General features: G+C 38.2%; 1 protein-coding gene across 3 annotated transcripts in view; it reads right to left on the bottom strand.

Moving 5' to 3' along the window:
- Positions 1 to 26452, bottom strand: part of HHAT (hedgehog acyltransferase) — a 161290-nt gene that overhangs the window by 63687 nt on the left and 71151 nt on the right. For 2 of the 3 annotated variants that reach the window (XM_063303092.1, XM_063303106.1), the window contains one exon: positions 22681 to 22716. The exons of the other annotated variant lie outside the window; for it this stretch is intronic. In XM_063303092.1, coding sequence (XP_063159162.1) covers positions 22681 to 22716 — 36 coding nt within the window. The remainder of the gene's footprint in view (positions 1 to 22680; positions 22717 to 26452) is intronic. 3 annotated transcript variants of the gene reach the window in all.

Below are 26452 nucleotides of genomic sequence, written 5' to 3'. Positions count from 1 at the left end.
CATTATCTAGTCAGGTAACAAAGCATCTGCAAGAAAACAACCAAGCTCAGAGAACACCAAGGACTCCAAAGCATTTCTTAATATTCGTTTAATATGTACATGGTGCTTCATAACCATCACAGAGCATATACAAAATGGTGACACAAAACACAAAAGCTTTGCACTGTACAAAAAGCTCTTATATTTAACTCATGTAGTAACAATCACATTAAGAGGATCTAAAAAGCTAAGTTAAGAGGGATGGTCTTATGGTAGAATCTGAATTACTGTAGATGATTTGGTTTGGACACTAAAATTCCCATCTGGGATATTACAAAAGACACTCAAGATTAACTCTGCCACTTCTTAGCAATAATTTGGAAGCTGTTCTCCCTCAATTTCCCCTTCTTTTTTACCAAGCACAATTGTTCTCATGACCAGTATTCTTTAGTTGACCTAAAAAAGGAGAAAACTTTAAGCCTATTTGAATTTTGCCAGGTATGTAAGTCTCTGATATATGCAACAGGAATCTAAGTCTGTAAACAGACACTCTGCAATACTATTGGATATAATTGGGCACCAGGAAGTCCTGGGAATCAAGATCCCTCTTCTCTCAAATCTGTACAATTATCTGGATTTTTGAATCAAGGAAGAAATTCTGAAGCCCTTCAAAAATCAAAGAACTTCTAAGTGTCAGCAAAGGAAATCATCATCTTTGCTTACATACAAGGAGTGGCCCAACATTAGAACGTCCTTAAAATGTGCTTCCTATAAATAACCTCTTTTTGTGGAACAGTTTTGCAACATTTCCATTCCTGTTCCCAATATGAATATTTTAACTTTGACATTTTAATGCCATCTGCCACTTAAAAAGCCCAATCAGTTAAACTGTCAACATTTATTCCAAATTCTATATACATCAGCCAAGTCACTTGATTATCCTGTCATGATTTGAGGCCAGGGGGTGAGGAAGCTTAACTTTTCCTCTGCTTCACATCCCATGTAATAGCTTATACCTGCCTGGTAGGGGTATCATCTAATTAGAAGCAGCATTTTACACCCACTTTATTCACATGATAAGGATTACAAATAGTAAGAACATAAAAATAACTAGAGTACAGGGTGTGAATATTGCCACACTGCATTTGTTTACAAAGCTCCACCTACACAAGTATTTACAGACCTGTATTCTTGTTGCATATATCAGAGACTTACTGTATGTACCTGGCAAAACTTTTCACAAAGCAACACAGCATTTGAAATTAACTTATTGTGGGACACCACGCACATATATAAATATGCACTGATAAACATTTATCATTGTCTCCAATCAGGAAGGTGGAAAGAAATTTAATTGACTTTTGCATTTTTCCCCACTGGTACAAAATAATGAAACCTTCAATCTTGGGGAAAGATATGTGGTAAGATCATAACCATAGGAGGCCTTCATGACCTAGAAGGAGAGTGGGGAAAAGGAGCAAGACATTTGACCCAATTAAGGTAAGTGCCAAAACACTGTACTTTGCCATCCGAACATTCACGGATGGAAAAGCAGGAAAAGGAAGTTCCTGGAATGGCCACTGTGAGAAGCAAAGAGAGTCCAACAAACAATTATTTATACAGTTCTTTCTCATACAACTTAAAGCAACTCTAGCACATTTCATTTCACTTTGAAGAGCAAGCCTAGAAAAAAAATACATAATATGGCAGATGTATTGATCCACTTCTCCTGTTATTTTTCATATGGATTATTCATCTAGCAATCACTCTGCTCAATCTAACTTACTTCAATGTGGTAAAACACCTATTCTTATAAGCGAAAGGAACATTAACATAATATCTGCCCTGTGTGTTTCATAATGGATAATTCTGTCTATGCAAAAAAGTTGTCAATATTACATCTTCTTTTATAATTTTCTAAATGTGTTATGCATGCATCTATATGGGAGAGCAAAGGAGTACTCCCCGCCCCACTGACAGTAGCAGTATTTGTTTTCTGGTAAATGGGTGTTTTGTAATGGACCACATCTATCACAGCAGCCTTCCCATACAAACACTCCTAAAATTGCTGGCATCTTTTACTAATAAACATGAGTTGTTAATATTGAAGTATCAACACTTACTAATCACCTGTATGACTCTTTTTAAAATACGATTGCTGATCATGATTATAATTTCTGCGTATTTCTGGAATTCTCTAAATTCATAATAAATATATTGCACTACAAAAACACATCTTAAAAGAAGCAGCATTATCCTTCATTTTGTGCATTGCAAGGATTATTAGCTGGACCACAAGTCAACAACAACAACAAAAATCTTGCCATAAATGATTCAATATCTTGATATCTCTTTTCTGCAGGAAGAAAACAACATCCTCAAATAAACGTAGTTGGGACGCGGTGGCGCTGCGGGTTAAACCGCTGAGCTGCCGATCGGAAGGTCGGCAGTTCGAAACCGCGCGGCGGGGTGAGCTCCCGTTGCTAGTCCCAGCTCCTGCTCACCTAGCAGTTCGAAAACATGCAAATATGAGTAGATCAATAGGTACCGCTTCGGCGGGAAGGTAACGGCGTTCCGTGTCGTCATGCTGGCCACATGACCCGGAAGTGTCTACGGACAGCGCCGGCTCTAAGGCTTAGAAACGGAGATGAGCACCGCCCCCTAGAGTCGGACACGACTGGACTTTACGTCAAGGGAAACCTTTACCTTTACCTTTACCAAATAAACATTCCATAACTGTTATAGTGCTCCGTTGACAGTAGTGAATGACAGGTAGAGTTATGTGGTCCCAACAGGACCACAAGGTTCTTCCAAAATGCCCCACTATCTTCTTGCTATTAGGTACAGCTGCCAAGGCATGAACACCTTCCTGAAATTGGCAAGTGTGTAATTCCAAGATGCCAGGTGCTTTAATATCAATATTTAATTAATACCTTTTTGTTTTGCAGCAATAGCTCCAAGTCACAGAAGGAATGAACTGAAACTCAAATTATACATAAATGTTTTATGGAGAAAGAAAAAGAGATGGTACATGCAAGATTTCTATCATGTCTTTAACAAAAGGAAGCAAGCAACATCTTCTCTATAGCTCCATTTTCAGCATCATTTGTATGCAGAAAGGCTCAAGAATTCGGAAATGTTTGTCAAATAACAGTTTTCCATATCATTTTGCTTGGCAAAATTGTGGATGAATTTGCAAATCAGCAAACCAACGAAACAGGAGGAAGCTTTTGCCTTGTGTCAGGTATACAGGTCTAAACAGACAATGGAGCAACTTCGGAAACAATCTCTATTGATTGGCTGGGTCCCAACCAATGAAGCTGATCTAGCTAGTCAAATTAGATCATTCCTTAGCACCTGGCAGCTCCAGGTGTGACCTTATGCAGAACTGGTCTCTTTCCCTTTCCTATTATTAAGGAATGAAGACTCTCTTTAATTCACAGGAAGAGATTGAATACATCAAAAATTACATTGCTTTGAATGTGGTTATAAAGGGCTGACAAATTTAAATAAGAAGCAAATTCATTACACTTTTCTAAAATGATTGGCTTATGCAATCGTATCTTATTTTTCAATTTTAAAAAAATGTATGAGGCATATTCAAATGAACACGAGTCATAAATCATGTCAGCAGACTTATCAGCTTTGCTTAAATATAAGTTTACAGCTCATCTAATGCCTTAGAATTTCAGAAACTTTTAATATTATAAAAAACTATAATGTTTTAAATTTATAAAACAATATATATTCAATATTTCAAAACTTGAGGAAAAGCAGCTTTACAAAATAAGAAATCCACAAACAAGGGCCAAACAAAAGATTATTTTTGTCTACAAAAGGTCCCTGCGTTTGGGGGCATTTTATTATGTGGAAAAGTCACCATCAGTATCTGCATATATCATTCTTATTTTTAGTGCTGTAGATAGTTATAGATGATATACATACAGACACAGGTATATAGATACTGATATAGATATATGATTAGATCAATATTTTCCCAAAACCACTGGCAGGAATTTGAATGTAACTGAGCGGAGGGACAGCTTAACTTTCCCTAGTATTTGTAATAGCCCAATAATATTATAAAGCTCAGCAAATGAAATTTCCCAAGAAGTAGAAATTAATATTACTTCCTTTGGTAGGTGACACACTGATTTCTAGTATGCTGATTCAATAAGTAATCTAATTCATATTACTTATTTGATTGCAAATATTAAGACTGAGTCAATCCACTTACAAAAATACAGATAGGACGATGCATATTTAACCATCACTCTTTGCTTATAACAATGCACTTCTGTTATACCAGACACATTTTTTTAAAGCAATAGTCTGTCAGTTAAAACTGTGTGTGACAAATAATCACCAGAATTTCTCAAATATAAGGAGATAAACATGCATGGTGTGGGTGAGATCCAACTGTATTATTTACAGCAGGGAAAGCAGTCTGCTCTGATGAAATAACAAAATTAACTCTCTTTTCCCCCTATAGCTCCACGCAGTCTCAGAATCATGGGGTTCCCCAGCTCACCAATGCAGATTTTGAGGGAGCCGAAATTTATTACTCCAGAATAAATCACTGTGGCAAAACTAAGTTAAATATTTCAAAACTTGAGGAAAAGCAGCCTTACAAAACAAGAAATCCACAAATACTGTAAGGGCCAAGCAAAATATTATTTTTGTCTACAGAATGTGGAGTCTAAAAAGGTCCCTACGTTTGGGGGCATTTTATGATGTGGCAGAGTCGACATTAGTACCTGCATATAACTATCAGCCAAAACCAAGGCAAGTTAAATGCCAAGGTTCAAGATCCTGAAACTTATCTAAGCTCCCAAATTCAGCCCCTTTCACAATCCAGCATATGTATTCCAGGTATTTTGGGGTTACAATTTACCAAATTTCCAGTGAAAATAACTAATGAAGTCCCAAGCCATCACAAGAGCTTAAGTCTGAGGAATGCCGCTCCAAGTTCTGATAAATAAATAGGTAGGAAAACCAGTCTGAACTGGCGTATACGGAGATGATTAAAAAGAGGCAAGTGGAAGATTATAGAAAAGGTATTCAATCAGTAGATAGGCTCCTGAGGTGCTGCTGCTCCTAACGAAAGTCCCTTTGCCCGCCCTCCACCCAAAAAGGAACAGGTTTTCTGAGGACAGAAAGGAATACAGATAGAGTACGGGACATCCGTTACGGGACCCGGCTGTATAACGCACCAGTCTCCCAACAACCGAAAAGCCAAGATATTTGATGATACCATTAGTTTTTGTCAACAAAGATCCACTTAGTCTAGAGACAAGAGCTCAGGTTTAAAATAATAACAACTGTCAGTCCTGAAAGGGCAAGAAGTCTTTTTGTTGCTATTGCTGCAACGAACTATTACACAGCAGCCCTCTGGATATAGTTGTGTGTGTGTGTGTGTGTATTTGTGTGTATCCATTTTTGTTTTCTTCAGGTATTTAAAAGCATAACCATGAAGGAAGATAAAAACATTATGTTATTATTTTGCTAAGCCTTTTGTAAGACTGTAACCACCTTTCTATTGTGCTTTGTCTTTGCTATGCAGAAAAATCAGAGAGGGGGAGTGCTGTTAAATTAACATACACAAACATACGCACACACACATATCTATTTGAATAAAAATTTGAAATTTGAAATAAATATTAATAGCTTATTTTACGCTTTTAAAATGTGGGACAGACTGAAAGAGATGAATGAAGACAGTTTGAGCGTTTGCTCCATCATTGTTTGTGTTTCACATCAAATATGTTCTTCAGAAAGTTAAACATTAATTGCAGCACTGATAGCTTTCATTTCTATGCATATTGCACTCAGTTTCATAGAGACGTTTTCTACTGCACTGGAGTTTTAGGCTAACAGAGGAGAAGGAGTTGAAACAGAAAATATAGCAGTCATTTTTTATTGAACCCCTCTCATTCCATTGTATCTATCAGACAACACTATTTCTCCAGTGAGAAAACAGGGAAGATCGCAAGTTGCTCCGGTATGTCTCCCCCACCCGTGCACTGTCCCCCAGCCCCTCTGCGTTCGCGCCATGCTAGCCACCCGCACACCCCTTCGCTCCCTCTCCCACCCAGCAGCAGCTACTTACCTGCCTGCTGGCGAGCCACCTGGGACTTGCAACTTCCTGCTGGCTTCCCCACTGGCTTTGGTTGTTGGAAGCTGGCAGGAAGTTACAAGGGGCTGCTAGCTTTATGACCCACAATCCTCACTTAGCGACAGCAATGGGGACTGCAGGGATTGTTGCTAAGCAATGCAGTCACATGATATCATGCTTTACAACCACATTGCTTAGCGATGGAAATTCTGGTTCCAATTGCCGTCATAACTCGAGGACTACGTGTAACCCTGTTTGTACATTGACATAAATAATCTCAAGAAAAGTTCTATCTCAAAGTGGTAATATAATTTAAAATAACATACTTCGATCACAATGGCCTAAATGGACTAAAATTACTACTATATTAGAAGTAAGGAATAGCAACCCATTTTTTTTTATAAGGATACCTGAGTTCCACAATGTAAGTATTTTAAAATACTTTAAAAGCAGGATAAGAAGAGTAATTGAGCTTTTGAACTTTGGTGTTGGAGAAGACTCCTGAGAATACTGTGGGCAGCCAAGAAAACAAATCAATCGATCATCAAACAAATCATACCAGAGTTCTCATTCAAGGTACAAATGACCAGGCTCAAATTATCCTACTTCGGACATGTTATGTGAAGACCGAGCTCCCTAGAAAAGGCTGTAATGCTGGAAAAGGTGGAAGAAAAGAGAAGAGGATGACCAGCAGGGAGGTGGGTGGATTCAGTTACAGTAGTGATGAGTACACCACTGGAAGATCTGAAAGACCAGGTTAGGGACATATCATCATGGAGAAAATCTATCAATACGGTTGCTAGGAGTCAAAAACAACTTCAAGGCATATAATCAATCAATGATTCAATCAAGTATTTAACAACTTGAAGGCACATAATCAATCAATCATTTTAAATGATCAGTATTAAATGACAGTATTGATTGTGACTATAACAAAATTGTACATCATAGTTTCTGAATTGCATATTTATTTTAATAATTGAACCATCTATACAAATTTCTCCCAGAGAGGTGCTTTTGCCTATTAACTAAATAAAACATTAGACTGCATAAGATGAAATCTTCTGGAAAAAGATTTGGCAATTGTCTAAGGTAAACAGGTAATATTTATGCTGATAATCCCTGTCATTTGGCCACAACAGCCATTTTGAACCCATTAGTATTTTTTTCTATTTCTGTCAGCTGGGGGTTTATTTATTTATTTTTCAAATTTTGCTACCGCCCAACTCCCTCAAAAGAGGGACTCTGGGTGGTTTACAATAAAATTAAAACTATAATAATAAACAATTAAAATCCCATAAAAACAAAACAATTTACAAATATAAAATACAATATAAATAAGTGTAAAATCCAAGAGGCTAAAAAATTCTAATCAGGTGGGAGGGACTCTAAGGCACGAGCCACCCCCACGACTGGCTACCTACCTTCCCGCCCCACGTGAGATGGCAGAACCAAGTTTTCAGGGCCCTCCTGAAGGTCGGAAGTGAAGGGGCCTGCCTCACCTCTGGGGGCAAGATGTTCCAAAGGGTGGGGGCTACTGCGGAGATGGCCCGCTTCCTGGACCCCACCAGATGAAGTTCTCTTACAGACGGGGTCCATAACATGCCCTCTCTGCCTGATCAGGTGTGGCTGGTCGATGTTGTGGGGATGAGATGGTCCCTCAGGTAACCTGGCCCCATGCCATGTAGGGCTTTAAAGGTGATAACCAACACCTTGAATTGGACCTGGAAGCAAACTGGCTCGCAGTGCAGCTCGCTCAGTAAAGGTGTTATATATGCCGATCTAGGGGCACCAAAAATAATCCGCCTGGCTGCCTTCTGGACCAGCTGAAGCTTCCGGATACTCTTCAAGGGTAGCCCCATGTAGAGCGCATTGCAGTAGTCTACATGGGAGATGACAAGGGCATGAGTGACCGTTCGGAGGGCCTCTCGCTCCATTATTTATAATAATGACATACAGAAGAATTGTATAAATACTCATATGTATCATTCTCATATTCCTGTATCAGAGTATCATATCCTAATTTGGCCTTCTACCTGATGCCCCAGATGTGTTGGAACTGTAACTTCCAAAATGAAACTCCTTTCAAAGAATTCTGGGAGTTTCAGTCCAATAGTCTGAAGAGCACAAACTCAGGGACAACTGTTCTGCATTTCATTCACGGTCTTTTCACTCTTTTCAACCAACTTCTAAGTACTTATATTGATCTCATTCTGAAGGAGATTCTTTCCTGACATACTAAAGGCTGTTTGAGAGAACAGTCCTTTACTGCTGTGGAAGAAAAAGTACTGAACAAATTAGACCTCATCTTGCAAGGTATGTCTTTAGTACTAACTTTTATATAGAGAGCTTCAGTATAAACAACACAGCTTATGGAATATGCTATCATATTTTCACAACTCAGAGGGTCTTAAGAAAGGTACAAAACACTGGAACTTGTTTAGTCTTGAGAAAAATAACTTGGTTTTGCTGTATATAGAAAACAAAGTCTGCAATAAGTTAAAGTTGTAGGGTTAGCTATAATCTGGTACAGTTGCTTTGAGGTCTTTGTCTGTCTAGTGAAAACTAAGCTTCTCTCTACAGGAATAAATTAGACCTTTCATTTCTCAATTCTTGTAAAATTGGGGACATGCTGCTGAGTCAGTTTTTTCCAACTTTGCAAGCCCATAGTAGCAAAGTTCATGACAGCTCCATCCTATGCATCAATAACTCATGCTTCACCCATGACATTAATTTTCCTGATACCTAAGACACAGAAGATATCACAAAGATGGAAAGGTGATGGCTGGCCCCTGGGTAATCTTATGTGCTTCATGGTTGAGTGGGTCTTTGAATCTATCTTCCTGGTCCAAAATTCTATGGTGACTTATACCAACAGGGATATAGCCATCAGCTACAGAAAAAAATGTAAATATTCAGTGTACTTTCAAATATTACAGATGTTTTGTTAACTGAAGGGAAACTTAAAGACAGATGATGGTGTAACATGCATATGATGGCAAAATATTATTCAACTACAATTAAAGATTTAAGTCTGCAGTTTCAACAAAAGCTATCAGAAAAGTTTCTGTTTTACATGTAAACTATTTATATTAAATTCTGATTCTTGCTAAAAGATATTATAATTGAACACTTTTTTATCCATCATGGGAAAAATCCCAAATATAATTCTACATTTTATAATTTCAAAATTCAATTAAACCAGAATAAATCGAATGCACTGAGTTTTACCATATTCCTGTGTGTGTGTTTTTGCCCAGAGAGGTTAATGTGACTCAGCACTAAAGCAAGGAGTGCTGAGAGGAGCAGATGGCTGCTCACTGAATTGTTACATCAAGGAAAACCAGACCAGCTGAGCTTCTGCCTGTCACACTGCTCTCAACTGTCTTCTTGCAATTCAGAAAGGGGGAAAAAAAGACAATATTCAGTTTCTGTCATGCTTCCATAAGCTTGATGCAACTTCATCAAAGGAAAGACCTCATGAGCCTATTTTTATGAAGTGGAACAGTCAATGATCTCTGTGGAACTACTGATTACTTTTAGATGCTCAGCTGGTACGTGTATCTATAAAATATTCTCACAGCACCCAATTCCTAGAAACTTAGAAGTAACTTTTATGATTGCCTCAGAAGAAAGAAGAGAGGTGAATTTAGGCAATAGCCCAAAGCCATTTACTTCAAACGTATACTGCTTTCTGTACCTCTGAGGCAGATCACACACGCACTCAGAACATTTAGCACTGATTCAACCTCCCAAGAAATTGTATGATTGAGAAGGTAAGTACTGACATAAAAATTCTTCCTCTGGTGGTTGATAATGCATCATTTATACATACTGTTGCAGTGATCAAAATATAGACAGATGAAATCATTTTATTTTTTCTCTTCACTTCTAATATTTTTTGTTTTCCTTTATTCCAAAAATTGATTTTGAAAAACATCCGCAGAGAGGGAATCAAGTTGTACCAGAAAAAAAAAGCAAAGGCTTAAATGAATTGTAATCAAGCCACAAGACAGTTTATGTGTTTGTTGGGAGGAAAGAAACAAACGACACACTGGTTATATGTAATATGAAAATGAAATAAATAATCACTATTTTCTTCAGCCTCTGCAAACAACAGTTAGGAAGAAGATTGTAGTTAGCCTATCAATGCTGACTTCTTCTTCACTATCTACAGTCTCTATCTAGAGAAAAGGCAGGAAAATAGAGAAGGGTTCAGCCATAATACCCTTCAGCTATATTTTATAGTTATACAGATCTAATTCTAGATACAGCCAAGGTAGCAGAATAAATTGGTATGCAATATAGCTAACTTTCATGTAGGTTAAAGGCACAATGTTCCAAAACAAGGAGTTGCATGGGAAAAGCAAAGCTTTGAGTAACTGGATGTCTCCCTCTGTGTCAGGTGTCCCAATGCAGCTGCTGAAGACCTATTAAGCAGTTCCCTAAAATATTAATACAAGGTGTCCCTCTAGTGACAGCTAAGTTGTTGCACAGCTGAAGCTATCTCACATACACTATATGATGAAGACAGTATGGCAACCTTCAATTTATCACTTATCCACAACTTTTAGAATTATTGTTGCTCAGGAACAAGCTGTCTCTATTCTGATTCATAAATACAACTGTCCCTTATCTCCAATCTTCTTTTTTTTAAGGAATGTTATAATGCAAATAGTCACTCAGCAACCAGAGATATTGCCAAAGAATTGGAAATAGATTGAAGGCATAATAGCTGACCTTCTAAGAACTATGAGTGTTTATATGTGATCATCAACCTGTCCCACCCGATTGTGCAGAGAGGGCATGCTACGGACCCCGTCTGTAAAAGAATTTCATCTGGCGGGGTCCAGGAAGCGGGCCTTCTCCGCAGTAGCTCCCCCCCTGTGGAACATGCTGCCCCCGGAGGTGAGATTGGCCCCATCGCTCCTGGCCTTTCGGCGGAGTCTGAAGACCTGGTTCTGCCACCTCGCTTGGGGTGGAGAGGGGAATAGAGTTACATGGGGATGGTTGTTACAGACCACTCCTCCCACACTTGGACTGTTTTAGATCTTTCATCGCTTGGATTTTTATTCTTTATTTTTATTTCTATTTATAGTATTTTTATAGTATTTTATTATTCTGATGGTTTTAATCACTTGTTGTAAACCGCCCAGAGGCCTCCGATGGGAGGAGATGGGCGGGGATAAATTAGATAGATAGATAGATAGACAGACAGACAGATCACAGTGATTCAAAGGCACTTTTACCCCACCTTTACCCATGAGTGTAAAAGCCAAGTTACATGGGGACTTGTCCTAATTTTATCCCCAGAACAACCCTGTGAGCTAGGCTGAGCTGGGAGAGTGTTTCACCCAATGGTGTAAGTCCAACATTCAAACCACTATGCTACTATATTATACTACTACAGGTCATGACCATTAAGAAATCTTTAGTACCACAGACAGCAGATTAAGAAATTAAGAAAACTAGGCTTATTAAACCTGGAGAAAAAAAATTATGTCATTACTACCTGTTATAGGATGCTGTTCTGCTACTCTCACTAGACTTCAAATCTTCTGTATTTCATGAGCCAATTCTGCCCTATGAAACAGCTGAAGGAATCTTTCCATTTCAGGACTTTAACTTAATATTGGAATGAAGAGATGCAATAAGCTTTTCCTTTGAAGAGAGGAGAAGTACTGTGCTGCCAAAAAGAAAGAAGTCTGTAAGAAACAGTGGATCAGCTGCTGATGGAATATCTTAATCTGGATATCTCCATTTGTCAGTATGCTACTTATAATGCCAAGATGTGAATTGCGCCCCACAAAGCACCAGCACTCTGGTTTCCCACAAGATAAGCAGTAAATAGGACTGTAATGCCTTCACTCAATAAAGTATCAGCAAATATAAGAGTTTCCTTACATTCTATTGACCTGATAAAACAATAAAATGCAGCATGAAATAACTAAAAAGGTCACACATAAAGCATAGAAAGTGGAGTATAATGGAGCATAAAAGAAGATTATACTGCAGTTGTTAACAAAGAGATACAGAGGAACAAATCCCAGATAGGTAGACAGACACACAGACATGCTCAGACACAAAAGTATACTACAATCATTGTGGAACGTGATCTTTTCTTTTGACATTTTCTTTCTCCTTATGTCCAGATCTAACCATCCCCAACAGATGATGGTGCAACTATGACGAGCTGCTTTTTAAAGCCCACAGAAAACACAAGCATCTCTGCTTATGGAATAATTGGGAAACCAATTGCCTGGTTTGACAGCATAGTAATGAGCTTTATGCCAATTGAATCCTAATTGTTTGGAAATGCAAGCTGCCTTCCAGCCAGCCAAGTAAGAGACAGAGGTGTATGAAATAAAATGAAAGGCACAGAAAGCACTACACAGAGAAGCAATTGAAAACAATTTATTTGGACCTGATACTGTTTTCAGATGGCACCAACTTAACTACCTGCATGAGAGGAGCTAGGTGACTTCCAAATAAATGATGCTATTAACTTTTCCACCATGAGACACAGGTACTCTTTATCCTGCCAAAGGCTATGTTCATACATCTTTAATTTTTGCCACCAAAGTTTGCCAGCATAATGAATTATATAAATTAAACATACTTCCACATAATATGAAGCTTTTGGTTGCAAAACATCCTGGTATTCATTTTAAGAAAAACACGGACATGTTGAAAAGCAAAGAAACAAGACAGTCAATATGTGAACATCGTAATGGTATTCAGGGATCATATAGGAAGAATTAAGATATAGAACAGAAACCATTCCTTATGTTTTCAATGATTCTTTGCTCTGGTTTTGTATGTCTTCTTTTTAAATGTAAAAGACAGAATGTTCAAGAAGCTGAAACATAACCAGACTAAAACAATTCTTTCAAGATCTCTTATGTACAAAGGGTTATTCTACCCCCTAGTTATTTCTCTAAGGAAGTAGCTGGTTAGTCCGTTCCTACCCTTTAAAAGTTGATTCATGCTGACAGAGTTGTTTCAATGAAGTCAATAAAACATTTCCCCCTCCCTTTGATCAATAAGACATTTTCCCCTCTAGTTGGGAAAAAGAGAGATGTTATTTTAGCTATATGCCTTTTAGGATTGTCACTAAGTGCAAAAAGGCCTTTAGATACAACATCATCTAAGTGAATACAAAATATAATACTTCATGATAATTGCAAATATTTAACAATATGATCCCATGCATATTTATCTGAAAGTAAATTAAATCAATTTAATGGGATGTAGTCTCATTCAATCAGTTCAATGGGATGTAGTCCCAATAATGTGCAGGTAAAATATACAAGAATGTATAGGTAAAAAAGTAAAGATACATCAGATTGAATTTATATTCTGCTAACTTCATAGTCATGACCATGTCCTCCTCCTAGCAAGAATCTAGAAATGTGCTGTACCATTACCTTCTTCAGGATTTGTTTTTCCTTCCTCCAGCCTACTGTCCTGGGATTTCTTAGTAGTCTTCTGTTCAAAACCAACTAGTCTAGATCCCACTAAGCTTTTGAGCCCACCTGCCACCACTTGCTGATGTAGTGTGTATGGGACTGTGGCTGAATTGTTTCAAAACATATAAGTACCACTTGGAACAGAAATCTGAATTAAAAATTGAAACCACACTCAAAAAACAGGGAAAACAATCTGCCCTTAAGACAAATGAAGCTGTAAGACTCTATAGTTCAAGGGAATACCTTCCCTATTCAATATCATCTGCAACTACAATTTACTAATATATGCCACCAATTCAAGAAAAGGTTAAAATGTGAAATTTACTCAGCAAGGCTCTTAAACTTTGTTATAATTCAAAATTCTTAGCAGAAGAATACAGATGTACTATGCTCTACTTCAGAGCTAGAAAATAAAAAAACAAAGCTCAGATCAAAAACAATTCCTACCTCCTTTTCTGCTTTGCTTTCTTGAATGTGCTCTAGCTCACCAAAATCATAACAATGAAAACACAGTAGAGGTTACTAGTCCCATCAAAATTAGTGAATCAAATGTATTTCACATTACTCACTATATGAATAAAGTACTGACCTGCATCCATCACATAACAGATGCCGGAAATACTACAAATTATTGGTTTCAGACAATATCATCCATTAACAGGTTTCTTTAAACAGGCTACAGTTAAATTGTTTTTAACTGAATTAATTCTCTGCCCCACAATCACAAGCCATGGATACACACAAGTAGGCCAATATCTGCATCTTTCTTAATCTTGACATTGCCCCTCCACTATTTTTAAAAGTTAAAATGCCATATCTACATACATTTTCATAAAGATGAGTTTGTGTTTATACAGGAACATTACATTAATTTTTACAACATAGTAGCTAACTCGCTTAGCTTCTTTAAAATTCTGATTTAACTTCTCTACAATTCTGATTTCAATTTAATTATCTAAGGCTCGTAAAGAGAAATTGGAAAGGAAAGGAAATTTACTGTATCCTTTGTTGTTTTCTAGATACAAATTTCATTTATATTTAAACACTACATTCTTGCAAGAAATATGCAAATCTCAGCTGAGAGTAGCTTTAATACAGTCTACAGCATGTTTAAATATCTATGGGCAGAAAGGACCAAGGTCTTCCATCCAAATTCTTATAGCCAAGATGATCTTATATTTTATCTTATTATACTATTACTGACATACCCAAACTATGACAATTTATAAAAGTACAAAAGGAATATCTAATTGTATATATGGCAATTCAAATATTTGTAAATACAGTATTGTCAGACTCCCTGCTCAGATGTTCACAGAACACCTTTTCGGATCGCATCCATCTTCATCAAATCCATCTCAGCAGACTGAGAGTTGCCAGCAGGGAGGGGGAGCCGGACTGGAGTGTGAAACACGTTTAGGCTAAACCTTTACTGCACAAGGTCATCTGGCCATATACCATCCAAGCTATCTGCTGGAGCAGGGAGGGGTACATACCTTTGTGAGTGGAAAGGGGGGAATTAGGGGTTTTGAGTTTAAACTGTAGAATGCGCGGGAAAAAGCTCATTCACAACTTTGAATGTAGATTGGATGCTTCGCTTCATTAAAGCAGTTAAAAGAGCCCAGGCCTCTAGATTGTCATTGTGTGACTGCTCAAGCACCCAGGTCCTTACAAGTATATTATAAATTGTTAGGTCTACACATTACACCATACCATAATAAACATTTGGCTTAGTATAATCTATGGACACATGCCTTGAGGTTATAATATGGTTAAAATAAATACGGTTTAGTTCAATGTGTGAATCAAGTTTTTCCTTTCTATGACATCCAGCAAAACACTCAATGGACTCTCATCCAGGAATCAGCATCAACTTTGGTCAGAAACTTATCTTTTCCTGTATATTTTTCTACTGGAGATTGTTCTAAGAAACTATCTGTAATTTGAACAGCCATTTATTTTTATTACCCCTGTACCCCTGTTTGTTTTGCATGTATACCACTCAAAAGTTAAAAAGACATTTTTACATTTTGTCAGCCTCTCTAGGTAGACCAGACCATGAAATGAGCTCCACAGGATATCTACAGATAGACCTTGTTTACCAACTGCCTTGTTCATAACAATTTCATTTGAAGTTATGACAGTGCTGAAAAAATAACTTTATGACCAATGCCCACATTTACGACCTTTGCAGTGTCCCTCAGTCACAGGATTGCCATTACAATCAGTACAAGTTGTCCTGTGCCTGACCTGTTCTTCTTTTTTTCCCTCCTTGCAGAGAGGAGAGATTGGAGAGGAAGGGATTACAAGAGAGTAAGCAGGCACACAATGGGGAATACACATAGAAAACAATGTGGTGGCACTGCAGCCCTGAGGGTGCTCTGGGCTGGGAGCCATGAGCTTGCTACGCAAACAGCCAGTGTATTCCCCATTGTGTGCCTGCTTACTCTCTTGTGATCCCTTCCTCTCCAATGAATATAAATACAAATATTACTTCCCTTCTTGCTAATTCTCCCAGCACTAGGGTGAGTATTCCAAAGGGCAAGGGAGTGGGGAAAAGGGGAAGCTGAAGTAAAATCATTAGCAGACAAACAAAAGCTGAAGGTGTGAAACTAATTAGTCTTGTAGTTTTGAGCTGGCTATCTCAGCACTACCGGGATGAGCATTCCAAAGAGCAGGGGAGTGGGGAAAAGGAAAGCACAGTCGTGGTAATGTGATTTCCCACTTAGCAACTGCTTCACTTAACAACAGAGCTGCTGGTCCCGATTGTGGTTGCTAAAGAGGACTACCTGTACTATTACTTTTATTGTATGTATGCTTTCAAATCAATTTTTGACTCCTGGCAACTGCCTGGACTAGTCCCTGTAGTTTTCTTTGCAAGGTTTTTTGGAAGTGGTTTGTCATTGCCTCCTTCCTAGGGCTGAGAGTGATTGGCCAAGGTCACCATCCTGGTTTTGTACCCAAGGCTGGACTAGAACTCATGGATTCCTGGTTTCTAGCCTGATACCTCAACCACCACACCAAACCGTCTCTCTACTTTTATTCAATTTGGCTATAATAACAGAACCTTGCAAGTCTGATTTTGCTGTTACCTCCTCCTGATCCTTCTTACGGTTCAGTGAATTAGGGAGGCATCCACCTGAGCCACTTCTGAATGTTATCTTGTTCTGTACTTTAAAAATGCTTTAATCGTTGCTTGGCAATGGAGTCAAGGTCATCTCCCTTACTCTCTACATCTTCTCTCTTCTCCTTTTTAAAATAAATTTTTATTCTATTTAAGTTTATCTCCCCACAAATAAGGAGGGGAAAGAGGGGCTGACTTCTATAGCCACACGAGACTTACAGGGTCAAGAGGTGGCATTATATAACTTCTTTTCTTTTTATCATTTTTCCCTTTTACTTGCCAGAAGGACACCCAGGCTGTGGGAGTATTATCTCTCTTACCCAACAGTTAGTGAGGAGGGTGCTTGGAATATAGTTGTTGGCAATGAGAACTACAATCCTAAAAGCCATGGTTTGGAAGTTTAGGAACAAGCCGCCAACTTGAATGTCACTTTTTCCTTGTGTTCACACAGCTTCATCAATTATTTCATATATTCTCTCTCTCTCTTTTTCACTCTCTCTCTCTCTCCCTTAACCAAACCATGATTTAGGCTATCAAACATGATTTTAAATTAACTGTACAAACAAGGGAAAGGAATAAGGGGAGAAGAGGCTGCTACCACAATCACTAAATTGTCATTGCCTGAGTGGACTGTTGCAAGAGACAATGAATTCTTTTCTACTGTGAAGCTGCAAATATGCAAATCCTTATATACAGTACAGGAAGAGGAAAATCAAACTAATTAAGGGGTTACAGCAGTTCCCCAAAGAAGAAAAGCAATAAGATTTAGGGCTTTTCACCTCAGAAGGAAGAGAGGTCATGGGGGATATAATAAAATATTTTAAATGGTGTGTGGAATGTGGATAAAGTGTTAATATTAGAACTTCTCACTTCCTAAAGATAAATGCAGGGAACTTAAGAACCTATTACACAAAGTACTTCATAATATAACATGCAGCTACTGTGGAATGCACTGCCATCAAATGTATGAAGGTCACAAATTCAGTCTGTACTAAAATGAGACTGAACATATTCATGGAGGACTGGGGTATTAATGCTTTAATACACAAAGGCAGCAAAAGTTAAATTCTATTTGACAGGAAGCCACAGTGGAAGAGGACTATCCCAATTACGCCCTGCTTGTTAGGTTTCTGGATGCATCTGGTCAATCACTATTTTCTACAGAATGTTGGACTCACTGGGTCTTTGGCCTGATCCAGCAAAGCTCTTCTATTTCAACAAGGGCATAACAGTTTTAACTATACTGAACTCACAGCAATATCCTTTTTCTGACGAGACAGGAGGATACAGTGCTGACAGCCAGCGTCTCCTTCTTCACCACCTTTGCCAGTTTCAGACACAAAGCACACAGTAACCCAATAGATGGTTCATTATCCAAATTCTGTTAGTCTTTGGATAGTACTGGAATAGGCAGGACCCTGTGGGAGTGCTGATCCCAAACACAAAGAATGTCAAAATAGGATAACTAGGCTGGAACAAACTCCCATTTGTATCTTCTGACTTTAATGGCTAAGGGAAAAATATACTTTCTACACAGTCTTTTCTCTACAGGCTAAATCGTACATTTATCTGCAGATGCAATATTCTTATTCAGAGGCAAAGACAATACTGAGTTAAGAAAACTTTTTGTGCTATTATTTTCCTTTTGACATTGTTAAAAGGAAACAAACAGAACAACAAGCAGCAAACAGACAAAAAAGCACAATTTCATATCTCACAATTCTTAAAGCAGTTGTAAATGGAAGAATGAAGTGCATAACAACTGGACTTAGTGAATTGTTTGGGAATACCCAATGCTATAGCAGTGCTGCAGCTAAGGAGAAATGGACCTGATTCATAATCCAGAACAGTGAACAAATGCAAAATCATCATCTAAAATATTAAAACACATTACTGAGACTAACAAGGTTGCATGTGAGAGCATGATAGAAATTTTTTAAAAAATGAGTAATTCAGCACTTTTAACAGAATCTCCTTGTGGAACCTGTCTCTTTACACCTCTTGGGAACTTGAGTCACACCAGGAAACTGTCAATGTACATTATTTAGGCAAGAACAGAAGACAGCAAACCTATCTTCTGCAAGATTTTTCTAGTTAAACTGGTTTTCAGCAACTTGCTGATAAGAACTTGACAGCAAGTTCAAACACACACACACACACACACACACACACACAGAGGTATGCCTATCAACCAGTAGTGGCAAAGGGTGGTTAGTTGTCAGCATGAGGAAATTGACTGCGGCAGACAACTGAGCTATAATCAGAAAGCAAGCCTGAATGGTTGCATGCATGCATATATATCCATATCCATATCCATATCTATAATATTATTTTTTGCAGAATATGGCTTATCAGAAAAGGAATAAGAAATAGTGAACCAAAGAAATTAAAGGCATGCAAAAAGAAAAAGGAGCATAGTTAAAATTAGTTTACAACACCACCATGCACCACTCTTCCCCATGTCTTTCTATCCTGGCAAACCATTCCTGTTTCTACCCCACTAATGCAATGCTTTTTACATTGCCTCTTGTTTTTTAAACATTTCACTTCTTTATTTTTCAGGATCTCATCAGCTCCATCCAGCCATGACTTTCTCAGTCTTCCCTTTCCTCTTGACTCCTTCTTCACTGATTTGTTTTGAGATTTGATCCTTATTCATTCTCTTCATATGATCAAACCACCACAATGTACTTCTTTCGTATTGTTCATCCACTTTTGTATTTCAGCACCCATGCATTCTTTACCCTATCTCTTATGGTTTATCACATACTTCTTAAGTAGCCCATTCCCACACCATTACATTGTTTACGTGTCTCCTGATGCATGCAGCTCTTACTTCCTTAACAAGGTTGGAAGGAAATAGATTCTTTTACACTGCCATTTTAACTTCTTTCACCATTCTTTGCAACAGACCACATATTATCTACCATCTTTCTACCAGTATTGCACGTTTTAAAATTTCTTCACCCGTTTCCTCCTTTATAGTAAACGTTCTATTGGAGTACACAAATTCATCTACTTGCTCTATTTTTTGCCATTTATGCATAACTATTTACCCTATCAAACACAACTATATTTGTCTTTGATACATAGATTTTCAGTTCCATGTCACTGCATCATGCAACCTAACATTCACTGAATATCATCAGCCACCAATTCAGTAACCTCTGCAAACAAAGGTGCATTCGCACTCCCAGACAACGTACTTCTACTATCACCACAAACATTCCATATATATGTGTCCAAAAACACATTAAAAAGCTTTAAAAACTTGGCTTTGGGCCAGGTTGTGAGGTGAGCCTCACCATATGGTGGTAGGATATAAGGGTTGTTTTGAAAACCTTGGCTGCATCGTATTAACATTATTGTTGTGACTGTTTTTATTTGAATTTTGGGGTTGATTGTTATGGTTTTAATTACTGTTAACTGCCCAGAGTCACAGAAGCAAGATGGGTGGCCATATAAATTGCTGAAGTGAAGTGAAGTGAAGTGAAGTGAAGAAATGTCTTGTAACTGGATTCTTCCCCCCTCTGCTGAATTCTGCAGCCTAAAGCTGCTCTAAACATATACTGTATGTTTGCAAGACATGCTTTTAGCTTAGTGTATGTATACCACTATATGTTTCTAAATACTTTAAATTACTACTATCTAGAATTAAGAACAGTCTTAAAAATACTGGCTAGCAATTTCCCTTTGTCAGTCAGTTTAGCAACTGACTTCTTCTGGCTGGTAAAGCCTCTTTATCTTCCATCATCCTCAACTTTCACCAGTGGTCACCTGCAAAGGGTAGACAGGATCTCAAAACCTCTCCTCCTCTTTGTTTCTCCACTTCTCCAGATTGTGCTCTGAAGGTTTTAAGCTCCCCTCAAACCAGCCTCCCAGGACCAAAACAAAGCTTTAGCAGTCCTGTTTAGGCTTACCTGCCTCTATGTGATTTCTTAAAACCATCCATTTTCATCAGCTACTGCTGTGTAGATCCATCTTATTTGCCAGCCTTTATACACCTCCACCAAGTGGTTTCTCTTCCCATAGCTCCTCTATTTTAAGACATCACCTCCAATGCCAGTCCAATAACCCTTCCTCCTTCTATGAGAATATTTTCCTATGGAAAATGAAACTAACTCCTTATCGCAGCTTCTCTGATTGGCGGGCTAGCACAAGGTGTGTGTTTGGGTTTCTGCATGGATATGTGAACAGCCAGCATGAAGCCATGGCTGAATGCAGGCAATCATATATAAAATTGGAAAGTAAGAACTAAATACTGCTAAATAGATAGCTGTAAGCTATCAAAGGCCAGCTATATACCACATGAGTCATATATTTATTTCATTCACATACTGCCCCATTTTTATAACTGAGAGACACCAATACTCTGATTAGTCACAATCTGCTACCTGAAACTCTGTTATAGTATTCTTAAACAAAAATATGTCTGGGTTGTTTTTCTCACATACTTACCGAGTGATACCACACTTCCCACAAAATGAAAGTACCTGAGAACTGTGGTTCCAGCCACCATTTGCCAAAGTGATATAAATTGATGTATTAATTAACGTTAACAGACTCAGCCATTGGCTGTTATATCATAGCAAAGTATACACTATATCCTCTAAATGATGAACATGTAAACATGAGCTAGATTTTTAAAAAAATCTATAAAACAGCTGCTTTATCTTACAGTCTTAACAAAAGCGATTCTATAGCATCATTTTCCAGATATGAAGAATGTGCATTATCTCAAAAGCAAAATATACCCTGGCACTTCTTCCTGTTCCTCTTTTTTCTCCAACAACAGCAAAATAGTGCTTTCAAGAAGACACAGTTTTGCATTAGATGAGCAAATAACCTTACAGAGTTAAGAACTCATTTCCAGGGCTTTTTTTAAGAATGTATTTGCATATGAATCTCTGGGGGGGAAAAAATAACTTTGCAGTCACCCGAACCTCTTAAACATCAAAACAATGAAGTGTCTTCTTTCCTGATGAAACTATTCCCACAAATCCCATTATCATGAAGGTATAATGATAATAATGCAAACAGAAGCAAGATTGCAAATCACCAATCTCTCTTCTCATTAGCAAAAAGCTTTCCCATATAGCAGTTTAATGAAACAGCAACATATCAGAGATTCTCTCAAGTACCTGCCATTTTCTTATTCAGCATATTAATATTTTTACATATATCATTAAAAATCTGTCCCGTTTTTTATTGTTATCCAGTTGTCTACTAATGTTTTCATATCATATTTATTTTACTTCTTGACTAATAAATATTAAAAGGAACCTAATTTGGCCATAATTGCTTCTTCTTTTTGCCCCCTCTTCTGGAAAACTGAGAAGTTATATTTACATTGAGGGAAAATCACTTTTCCACATTTACCCCATCAGTCTGCCAATGAAATTGGGTCCTTCTCTCTAGTACTTAGCATCAAATAATGCTTAAATGAATAAATCATAGCCTGAGAATTGCATTGTAGGGCCTGTAAATTAATTTGCTGTCTGGTAGAGAATGCTAAACAATTTGTATTCAAGTCCTGTTTTCAAGTTCTATTACTAAATCATTCTACATGTTTCTTGACACAGAGGGTGAAATGTTTCTGCCGAACAAACCCTTCTATCAGCAGAACTGGGGGCCGGGAATAAGTGATTTATTTTCTGTTCTATAGTCAAGAACTTTGAAAGTCTACTCGAGAGCATTCTCCATCCTACCAGGACCATTTTGAGGCTAGAGGGAGCAGAAGCCTGCTCATAAAACCTTGGGTTTTAATCCATCCTATTTGTTAAGATAGAAATCCCTCCATAACGTTAGCAGAGTTGTTTGGAGTTGGGCAGTGCTGAAATCAAATCAAGTCAATAAAACAAAACTCAAGTACCACTGGATAACCTTAGACCAGTACAAACCATCAGAAGAAGTATAATAAAAAGAAGAAATAACTCACTGGATTGTAGACCTTATTCAGGACTAATACACAATAACAACACATTTCAACTTACCTGATAAGAAACTTATGCAATCCAACATCAAAACTTCTGTGGAAGGAAGGGAAGGGGAAGGAAGGGGAGGAGAAAGAAGGAAAGAAAATTATAATGTGTATGAGAAGCAGATTAGAAAACACGATCAAATCATGATAATGAAAACTTATTCTAATTGGTAATCCAGTTAATACCAATCAGTTCCTTGGTCAGATGAAATGAAAAACTACAATTAAGCAAAAATCAGGAAAAATATTTATTTAAAAAATAAATAGAAATTAAATTATGCTACCCATCTAAAAATAGGTATAGACCCAAAAGGCCTATGCAATGACTTTACTCAGACCTGCCCACGCTTCTCAGCTTCTCCTGTCTTCCACAAAAAAACAAAAAAAACAAAAACTAATTTTGGCAGTTTGGTGACCTTTTTGACTACTCCAATTCCTAAAAGAATATTAAGAATGAGAAAATTTTGAAAGACCTCAGGATATGTGTGGATGCATAGAGGCATGGATTTCTGTACCTTGTCTTCTTGTATGCGAATATTTATTTCCAAGGTCTGCCATTACGGCTCTCAACACCTAAGTACCTAAAACCCAGTTTAACATTCAGCACGCATTCCAATACAAAATCTTCATACACACACTCGTACACACACACAGTAGAAGTCTGAAAAAATATACCAAGGCAAAAAGCTAAATCTCAGCTGGCAGAAGAACCCATTCAATAAGAAAGTTTGTAACACCAAACTGCAAGCAAAATAAAAAGATTCAAAGGTTTTGCTTACATCTGAAAGCCAAACTCATGCAAAACCTGTTAGTTTTCAAATAAAGTCAGCGGAAATTATGGGTCAGATCCTAAGCCAGCGATTTTCAACTGCTGAGCCCCGGCACATTTGTGTGCCACAAAAGATCTGCAGAGAAGCCACATCGGTGAGCCACAAGTAAGTGAGGGAAGTGCTGCACAGCGAGAACCCTGCCTCTGTGGCATCACCAGGGGTGGACTGACTCTATCTCTACTCCTGAAGAATATCCCATCATCACAAAGATGGTAATTAAAGCACTTCTTCCTTTCTTAACATCTTAGCTATATGAGGCTGGTTTCTCTGTTATGAACACAATGAAGAGCAACAACAAGTTGGGGCTTCAAACACTAGAGGACTTGAGGGTATGCTTGTCAACCATCCGCCCTTGGACAGGGACATCATGAAACGTCACTAAGCACAGATTTCCCACAAATTAATTTATTTTTTAAAGTAACACAATGATTAAAACTTTAGTTATTGGACATTAAAAAAATCTTACTATGAGTCCTTAAAAAACCGATGGTGTGCCCTTGAGAATCTTAGCACCTTGTTAGTGTGCCATGAGATGAAAAAGGTTGAGAACCGCTGTCTATGGTATCACAGATGCCCTGAAGTTATTTGCCAACAGGTCTTATTCCACCAGCAGCATTTCTTTTTCAGCATGGCTATTTTGAAAGGAGCCTTGATTTGACACTGTTACTGCCTGACCACGCAGCTTATAAAACAGAATGTGGGCTGTACCATGCTTATTACAGGTCAGGCCCTAATTGGCATAAACAGACAGAACTCCATTATGTCAGATTATATCACTTCAAACTGCCCAGGAGGCTTTCTCTTCATCATTTATTTACTGAAGCAATTTAGGTCAGAAGAGAAGGGGCTGCACGTTCACTAAAGAAGACAAAGGGTAGGGAGAAGATCTTCTAGAGGCAATCTTATTTACAAAGCAAACAATTTAATACCAGGGTAGTCAAAACATGCTCTGCTCTCTAGATGTCACTGGATTTCATCATCACAAATCAACATGGCCGAGATGGCTGATACACATGATGCACTTGGTTTTCCTTCTAACTTATCCTCACAATCTTGTGAAGATTTTAAACCAGCAAACTGCCTTTCCTCATCTTTTTGCAAAGGTAATTCTTTAAGGGAAAACTGAAGCTAGTAATCGCCAAGAACTCCTGGATCCCTAGATCAGACACCAGCAAGCTACCCATCAACAGTCCAGTGATCTAGTCAGTATGAGTGTGATGGCCAGGTTTTCTAAAAAGGCTTCAGGTTTGCCTTTTGTTCTACTTTACTGAAATAACATTTGTCGCCAGGCAGAGCAGTGGAATATGGTGTTGGCAGAGACCATTCCTTCTTGCTGACATAAATGAATGGTGATCAGCTCCCAGAATTTATTGGGAAGATGGCAGCACATTATGGAGGAAAAATGTTGTGCTCTAAAGCAACAGACTGCAGTCAGCATTACAACATGGCTCCTCAACTACCTAACTACCTCTCCAGTTATCATGCAATTTTCAGGCTTCCTACCCAATGTCCATGCGAAAATAAATCAGAAAGAAAGTGGAGGACAATGTCTGTGTATGTGTGTGAGAGAGAGAATCCTCCAGTTCTGGCTGGATACTGGATGGATTTCAGTAAGGATTTCCCTCAAGTCTTGTGTGAGGAACTGCATCAGCTCATCAGTGTGGTACATTGTTTAATTCACATATTGTTCATTTGAGGAAAGGATAGTTTATGGACAGAACATATCACCTAAAGCATTTTACATGATGTATATTAGTCATGAGAGTAAAAATCTAAATGTTTCATTTAATAGGAAGCCATCCCAGAAAGCAAAGAGGATGGGATGGGAGACATCAAACTTTTAGTAACTTAAAAGGCCAACGCAACTGTTGTACTAACAGCCAATAAACAGTTGAATTTAAAGCCGTGTCGCCAATCAGCTGAGAACACCACCCCAATTAATACGTTCATAATCTAGTATTCAACATGTATACATTCTAGGTAATACCACTGGTACCCTCATTCTCAGGATTTCTGCAGAAGGAAAGCCTATATATGTGTGGCTTTTTACCTACAGATAGTCATGCAAAACAGGTGGACCTCTGTAGAATTCCCACATGAGAAGATTATCTGGCATGACCACAGATTGAGCTGAACATATACCTACCTACAGAAAAGCCCACTTCGTTGGAGCAAAGGGAGGGGGAGGAAGGGGATAGGACTTAACATGAGCTCTCATATAGTAAGGGTTCCAATTTTAAGTTCCTACGTACATGGGGCTTTGGCTTGGAGGGAAGAAAACGATAAGGCCTCTGATTTTAAGCTCCTACCTACATGGGGCTTTGGTTTGGAGGGAAGAAAACGGTAAGGGTTCCAATTTTAAGCACCTACGTACATGGGGCTTTGGTTTGGAAGGAAGAAAACGGTAAGGGCTCTGATTTTAAGCTCCTACGTACATGGGCCTTTGGTTTGGAGGGAAAAAAACATAAGAGGAAGAAAGAGCAGCTGAGGGAAGAGACACAGTGTCATGAGTAAGCATGGCGAGCAGGGGGCTCCCATCCAGGCTGTAAAGCGCATGCGTAGTACTGAGGAATTAAGCAACCATTCAAAGAGACACAGATCAGGCCCGCCTTAGCCTTTGGGGTTTATATATCTGGGTTTTTCCCACGCTTATTCAGTTTGTTAGGATTCTGTTTATGTAGCAGTAATAAACATTAGAGTACTACTCCTCGTCTCAGCGTGTGTCTCACTGTTAGGACACACAGCAGGAGATTTGAAAATAATAGTTGGAGGAGTCAGGTCGTCCTTGAGATGAAGGAAGAAAAAGGGCTTAAAACCTGTCAATAAAAGGCTTGAAAAGCAATGTGGATCGGGTCAAGCAAAGTTCCTTCACAGCAAATTGGCTCAAGAACCTGAAATGACAGTTCAGAGAAATTTTTGGGGAGGGAGTTTGTTTTGTTTTTCTGTTTTTATTTG

The sequence above is a fragment of the Candoia aspera genome, chromosome 1 (assembly GCF_035149785.1).
Source record: "Candoia aspera isolate rCanAsp1 chromosome 1, rCanAsp1.hap2, whole genome shotgun sequence".
In the NCBI taxonomy this organism is placed as follows: domain Eukaryota; kingdom Metazoa; phylum Chordata; class Lepidosauria; order Squamata; family Boidae; genus Candoia; species Candoia aspera.
This window is presented reverse-complemented; position numbering and strand designations above follow the sequence as displayed.